The sequence below is a fragment of the Salvelinus fontinalis genome, chromosome 31 (genome assembly GCF_029448725.1).
Source record: "Salvelinus fontinalis isolate EN_2023a chromosome 31, ASM2944872v1, whole genome shotgun sequence".
Taxonomy (NCBI): Eukaryota; Metazoa; Chordata; class Actinopteri; order Salmoniformes; family Salmonidae; genus Salvelinus; species Salvelinus fontinalis.
The window spans coordinates 11,872,136-11,879,635 of NC_074695.1; the positions used below are offsets into that span (position 1 = coordinate 11,872,136).

The following is a 7,500-nucleotide window of genomic DNA, read 5'->3' on the forward strand; positions in this document are numbered from 1 at the left end:
GAGAGAGAGAGAGATTGGTTCAGTGTTTATTAATGTGTTATTGTTTGGGCCTAGTCGTGTCCTGGCACTGTGCCCATTTGTCCTGCCTCTGACACTAACAGGCCGTGCCTAGTGAGGCTGCCTGCCCCCGTTCTACTCCCCTGTGGCACTGCTCATGTTCTGCCCAGCACTAATTAGAAGGTGCGTTGTCTCATTAGCATTCAATTTAGAGGCCAATAGAGCATCCCTTTCCCACCTCTTCCCTCTTTCTCCCTCCAGCATAGTAATAGTGGACAGGGCTCCTCAGTTCTCTACTGTATACAGTAATACTACCACTTACACAGTGTCCTTTTCACTCTTCACTTTGACCAAATGAGTTCCCTGCTCCACACAGACAAATCATCCACAAGACTATATACAATGAATTGTATAATGTGTGCATTTTTTTGTTTGATTCAATGTGTATTTCTTGTAGTGTGTTTGACAGTGCTTTCAGGCAGATGGTTAAGCAGCGGTATGTTGTGTATCTTCTAGCTGTCTCTACAGAGGGCAGCAGGCCAGAGAAGCGGGAGATCAAATGCCCCACCCCTGGCTGTGACGGGACTGGTCATGTTACCGGACTCTACCCTCACCACCGCAGCCTGTCTGGCTGTCCTCACAAGGACAGGATCCCCCCTGAGAGTCAGTACCTATACCCAATACTCTATACCCTATACTCTATACCCTATAACAAGACCTAGTAACCTATACCAATAACCTATACCCAGTACACAATACCCTATACCCTAAACCCAATACCCAGTACCCTATACCAATACCCTATACCAATAACCTATACCCAATACCCAATACCCTAATAAGCTATACCCAGTACCATATAACCTATACACTATTCCCTGTACCCAATACCAAATACCCTATACCAATACCCTATACCAATAACCTATACCAATACCCTATACCAATACCCTATACCAATACCCTATACCAATAACCTATACCAATACCCTATACCAATACCCTATACCAATACCCTCTACCAATACTCTATACCCAATACTCTATAACCAATACCCAGTAACCTATACCAATAACCTATACCCTATACCCAGTACACAATACCCGGTACCCTAAACCCAAATACCCAGTACCCTATACCAATACCCAATACCCTATACCAATAGCCTATACCCAATACCCAGTAACTTATACCCAATACCATATAACCTATACACTATTCCCAGTACCCAATACCAAATACTCTATACCAATAACCTATACCCAATACCAAATACCCTATACCAATAACCTATACCAATACCCTATACCAATACCCAATAACCTATTCCCAATACCCTATAACCCTATAGCCCTATACCCAATATAATTTATCCTATACCCAATACTCTATACCCAGTACCCTATACCCAATACACTATACTATATATCCAGTACTCTATACTCTATATCCAATACTCGATATCCAGTACTCTATACTCTATACCCAAGACTCTATACCCTATACCCAATACTATATGATATATACCCAATACTCTATACCCAATACTCTATACCCAATACTCTATACCCAATACCCTATTCCCAATAGCATATACTCTATACTCGATATCCAATACTCTATGCTCTATACCCAATACTCTATACCCTATACCCAATGCCATATACCCAATAGCCTATACTCTATACCCTATACTCTATATACAATACTCTATACTCGATACCCAATACCCAATACTCTATACCCAATACTCTATACCAGTATACCTTAACCCAATACTCTACCCAATAACCCAATACCCAATACTCTATACCCAATACTCTATACCAATATGCCTTAACCCAATACCCTATACCAATACTCTATACTCTATACCCAATACTCCATAACCCAATACTCTATACCAATATACCTTAACCCAATACCCAATACTCCATAACCCAATACTCTATACCAATATACCTTAACCCAATACCCAATACTCTATACTCTATACGCTATACCCAATACTCCATAACCCAATACCCAATACTCTATACTCAATACTCTATACCAATATGCATTAACCCAATACCCTATACCAATACCCTATACACCATACCATATACCCAATACCCTCCAAGTCACACAGGAAAAAACGCATTCTTGTATGCGACAGATTAGAGAACATGTTAATAATAATAATAATAATAATAATAATAATAATAATAATAATATAGTAATAATAATTATATTATAATAATATTATAATAATATAGTAATAATACTAATAGTAATAATAATAATAATATAATAGTAATATAATAGTAATATAATAGTAATTATAATAGTAATAATAATATAATAGTAATATAATTGTAATATAATAGTTATAATAATAATATAATAGTAATTATAATAGTAATAATAAAGTAATAATAATAATATGATAATATAATAATATAGTAATAATAATAATATAATAATATAATAATATAGTAATAATAGTTATAATATAGTAATAATAATAATAATATAGTCATAATAATAATATAGTCATAATAATAATAATAATTTAGTAATAATAGTAATAATATTGTAATATAGTAATAATATTATAATATGATAATATAATAATATAGTAATAATAGTAATAATATAGTAATAATAGCAATAATAATAATATAGTAATAATAGTAATAATACAGTAATAATAATAATAATAATATAGTAATAATAGTAATAATATTATAATATAATAATAATAGTAATAATATAGTCATAATAATAATAATATAGTAATAATAGTAATAATAATATAGTAATAATAGTAATAATATTATAATATAGTAATAATAATATGATAATATAGTAATAATAGTAATAATATTATAATATAGTAATAATAATAATATGATAATGTAATAATATTATAATATAGTAATAATATGACAATATAATAATATAGTAATAATAATAATATAGTAATAATAGTAATAATAATAATATGATAATATAATAATATAGTAATAATAGTAATAATATTATAATATAGTAATAATAATAATATGATAATATAATAATATAGTAATAATATTACAATATGGTAATAATAGTAATAATATTATAATATAGTAATAATAATAATAATATCATCATAATAATAATACTAATAATCTAATAATACTAATATTATAATAATCTAATAATAATAATAATATAATAGAAAATTGTAATAATCATAATATTCTCCTGTCTATGTGTCCTCTCCAGTCCTGGCCATGCATGAGAACGTGCTGAAGTGTCCGACTCCAGGCTGCACCGGACAGGGCCATGTTAACAGCAACCGCAACACCCACCGCAGGTACTCTACAGTGTGTGTGTGTGTGTGTGTGTGTCAGTCAGTATATGTTAATCTATATGAATGCATGTTCTGTATGTGTCACTCTAAATCAGTTTGATGTAGACATACATTGACAGCAGCCTGACTCCTCCCCAGCATTCACTCTCTCCTCTTATTGGTTATCCCAGTTTGTCAGGATGCCCCATCGCAGCCGCAGAGAAGCTGTCCAAGAGCCTCAACCTTGACAAGCAGCATCTCTCCCAGCCAGTCAGAGAGCACCTCAAAGAAAGTCCCAACAACAATGACCGAGTCCTGAGGTAATGATTGGTCACCTCTCTCTCTGTGTATCTCTCGCTCTCTCTGTATCTCTCGTTCTCTGTATCTCTCGCTCTCTCTCCCTGTCTCTCTCGCTATCTGTCTGTCTCTCTCTGTGTATCTCTCTCTCTGTATCTCTCGCTCTCTCTCCCTGTCTCTCTCGCTATCTGCCTGTCTCTCTCTGTGTATCTCTCTCTCTGTATCTCTCGCTCTCTCTCCCTGTCTCTCTCGCTATCTGCCTGTCTCTCTCTCTCTCTCCGTATCTCTCTAGTGGGTACAGGCAGTTCAGAGACTTCATACAGTAACTGCAGTAACATTGACTGCTCAACACCACTTGTGTTGTTGTCAACTGCGAAACCCCGTGCGAAGTGTCAATCAGAACACCCCACTACTGCAATGATGTGTTTTTGTCATGTCATCCTGTTCTCTCTATTTACCCTCATCATGCCAAAAATAATTATAATTACTGTTAACGACCAGACAGAGGTATTATGCTAAGTACATGCTCCTTTCTTGGTATTTTCATTAATAATGCCGCCCGATAAGATAATTATGCGAGTTACAGGGCATTGCGAGGATAGGGGGAAATAATTGCTTTCCTTGAGGAACCTCGTCTGTGATCCGACAAAACAGACAAGCATTAAAACATAAAATCTTGTTTTTTTAAAATCCATTGTCATTCAAATGAGCTGGTCTGTTATGTATGCAGAGAACAAACCAGAGCTAAGCATTTCACATCATAACCTTTTTATAATGGAATCCACGTTGAATAAAAAGAGAGAGGGTATCCCAGTGATCAATGGGCAGAAAGCACACGGCTCAGTTCACCACTGTCTGTGGATGAACACAACAGAAGCCATCTCCTCCCAGTCTGCCTGTGTGTCTGTGATCACAACAGAAGCCATCTCCTCCCAGTCTGCCTGTGTGTCTGTGAACACAACAGAAGCCATCTCCTCCCAGTCTGCCTGTGTGTCTGTGATCACAACAGAAGCCATCTCCTCCCAGTCTGCCTGTGTGTCTGTGAACACAACAGAAGCCATCTCCTCCCAGTCTGCCTGTGTGTCTGTGAACACAACAGAAGCCATCTCCTCCCAGTCTGCCTGTATGTCTGTGAACACAACAGAAGTCATCTCCTCCCAGCCTTCCTGTGTGTCTGTGAACACAACAGAAGTCCTCTCTCCCAGTCTGCCTGTGTGTCTGTGAACACAACAGAAGCCATCTCCTCCCAGCCTGCCTGTGTGTCTGTGAACACAACAGAAGTCATCTCCTCCCAGCCTGCCTGTGTGTCTGTGAACACAACAGAAGCCATCTCCTCCCAGCCTGTCTGTGTGTCTGTGAACACAACAGAAGCCATCTCCTCCCAGCCTTCCTGTGTGTCTGTGAACACAACAGAAGTCATCTCTCCCAGTCTGCCTGTGTGTCTGTGAAGACAACAGAAGCCATCTCCTCCCAGCCTGTCTGTGTGTCTGTGAACACAACAGAAGTCATCTCTCCCAGTCTGCCTGTGTGTCTGTGAACACAACAGAAGCCATCTCCTCCCAGCCTGTCTGTGTGTCTGTGAACACAACAGAAGCCATCTCCTCCCAGTCTGCCTGTATGTCTGTGAACACAACAGAAGTCACCTCCTCCCAGTCTGCCTGTATGTCTGTGAACACAACAGAAGCCATCTCCTCCCAGTCTGCCTGTGTGTCTGTGAACACAACAGAAGTCATCTCCTCCCAGCCTTCCTGTGTGTCTGTGAACACAACAGAAGTCATCTCTCCCAGTCTGCCTGTGTGTCTGTGAACACATCAGAAGCCATCTCCTCCCAGCCTGCCTGTGTGTCTGTGAACACAACAGAAGCCATCTCCTCCCAGCCTGCCTGTGTGTCTGTGAACACAACAGAAGCCATCTCCTCCCAGTCTGCCTGTGTGTCTGTGAGCCATGAGAGAGAGAGAGCCTGCTGGTTGAACCGTGATGTCATAGCCACTACCAGCGCAGCTCTGATAGGATGGCTTGTTACTACTGTCTGTGACCAGCGATATGGGGTTGTACATGGTGATAAGGAGAGGGAAAACAGTGGGCTACACTATCCCCTCCCAGGACCCTCTCATGTGTCAGTGGAGTTAACCCCAACAGGTCTGACCAAAGCCCTGGCACCCCATAAAAACTACAGGGTTTGAAGCTCATAAAGTCCATGCTCTACAATATGTAAATGTCCCCTCTGTTGATGAGAGCTTTTAATCCTGCCCCTCTCTCTCCTGAGATGATGACCTGCCCTGTGATTGGTCTCTCTCTCTCTCTCTCTCTCTCTCTCTCTCTGTCTCTGTCTCTGTCTCTGTCTCTGTCTCTGTCTCTGTCTCTGTCTCTGTCTCTGTCTCTCTCTCTCTCTCTCTCTCTCTCTCTCTCTCTCTCTCTCTCTCTCTCTCTCTGTCTCTGTCTCTGTCTCTGTCTCTGTCTCTGTCTCTGTCTCTGTCTCTGTCTCTGTCTCTGTCTCTGTCTCTCTCTCTCTCTCTCTCTCTCTGTCTCTCTCTCTCTGTCTCTCTGTCTCTCTCTCTCTGTCTCTCTGTCTCTGTCTCTGTCTCTGTCTCTGTCTCTGTCTCTGTCTCTGTCTCTGTCTCTGTCTCTGTCTCTGTCTCTGTCTCTGTCTCTGTCTCTGTCTCTCTCATTCTCTGTCTCTCTCATTCTCTCTCATTCTCTCTCATTCTCTCTCTCTCTCTCTCATTCTCTCTCTCTCTCTCTCTGTCTCTCTCTGTCTCTCTCTCTCTCTCTCTGTCTCTCTCTCTCTCTCTCTGTCTCTCTCATTCTTTCTCTCTCTCTCTGTCTCTCTCTCTCTTTCTCTTTTGTTCTTTCTTTCTTTCTCTCCCTCTCTCTCTCTCTCTCTCTCTTTCTCTCTTGTTCTTTCTCTCTCTCTCTCCCTCTCTCTCTTTCTCTCTCGTTCTCTCTCTCTTTTCTCTCTCTTCCTCTCTCTCTCTTTTTCTCTCTCTCCTCTAGGCCCATGTGTTTTGTGAAGCAACTGGAGGTGCCTCATTATAGGCAGTACAGGCCCAACATGATACCCGCCACACCTCGTGCCAACCTGGCCAAGGAGCTGGAGAAGTACTCCAAGGTCTCCTTTGATTATGCAAGCTTCGACTGTCAGGTGTTTGGAAAGCGTGTACTTGCATCAAATATACCGACCAGCGAAACCTCACCCAAAGCCTTCAAATGTAAGGAAACGTGATGTTGTACTAATAGCCATATATATTAAACCTATACATGCATACATATATAAAGTGGGGCAAAAAAGTATTTAGTCAGCCACCAATTGTGCAAGTTCTCCCACTTAAAAATATGAGAGAGGCCTGTAATTTTCATCATAGGTACACTTCAACTATGACAGACAAAATTAGGTGAAAAAATCCAGAAAATCACATTGTAGGATTTTAAATGAATTTATTTGCAAATTATGGTGGAAAATAAGTATTTGGTCACCTACAAACAAGCAAGATTTCTGGCTCTCACAGACCTGTAACTTCTTCTTTAAGAGGCTCCTCTGTCCTCCACTCGTTACCTGTATTAATGGCACCTGTTTGAACTTGTTATCAGTATAAAAGACACCTGTCCACAACCTCAAACAGTCACACTCCAAACTCCACTATGGCCAAGACCAAAGAGCTGTCAAAGGACACCAGAAACAAAATTGTAGACCTGCACCAGGCTGGGAAGACTGAATCTGCAATAGGTAAGCAGCTTGGTTTGAAGAAATCAACCGTGGGAGCAAATATTAGGAAATGGAAGACATACAAGACCACTGATAATCTCCCTCGATCTGGGGCTCCACGCAAGATCTCACCCCGTGGGGTCAAAATGATCACAAGAACGGTGAGCAAAAATCCCAGAACCA

General features: G+C 39.9%; 1 protein-coding gene across 1 annotated transcript in view; it reads left to right on the forward strand.

Moving 5' to 3' along the window:
* The window catches only part of myt1b (myelin transcription factor 1b), a 37,575-nt gene that overhangs the window by 9,748 nt on the left and 20,327 nt on the right, over positions 1-7,500 (forward strand). The window contains exons 7-10 of the mRNA XM_055891296.1: positions 480-660; positions 3,251-3,341; positions 3,509-3,637; positions 6,609-6,823. Coding sequence (XP_055747271.1) covers positions 480-660; positions 3,251-3,341; positions 3,509-3,637; positions 6,609-6,823 — 616 coding nt within the window. The remainder of the gene's footprint in view (positions 1-479; positions 661-3,250; positions 3,342-3,508; positions 3,638-6,608; positions 6,824-7,500) is intronic.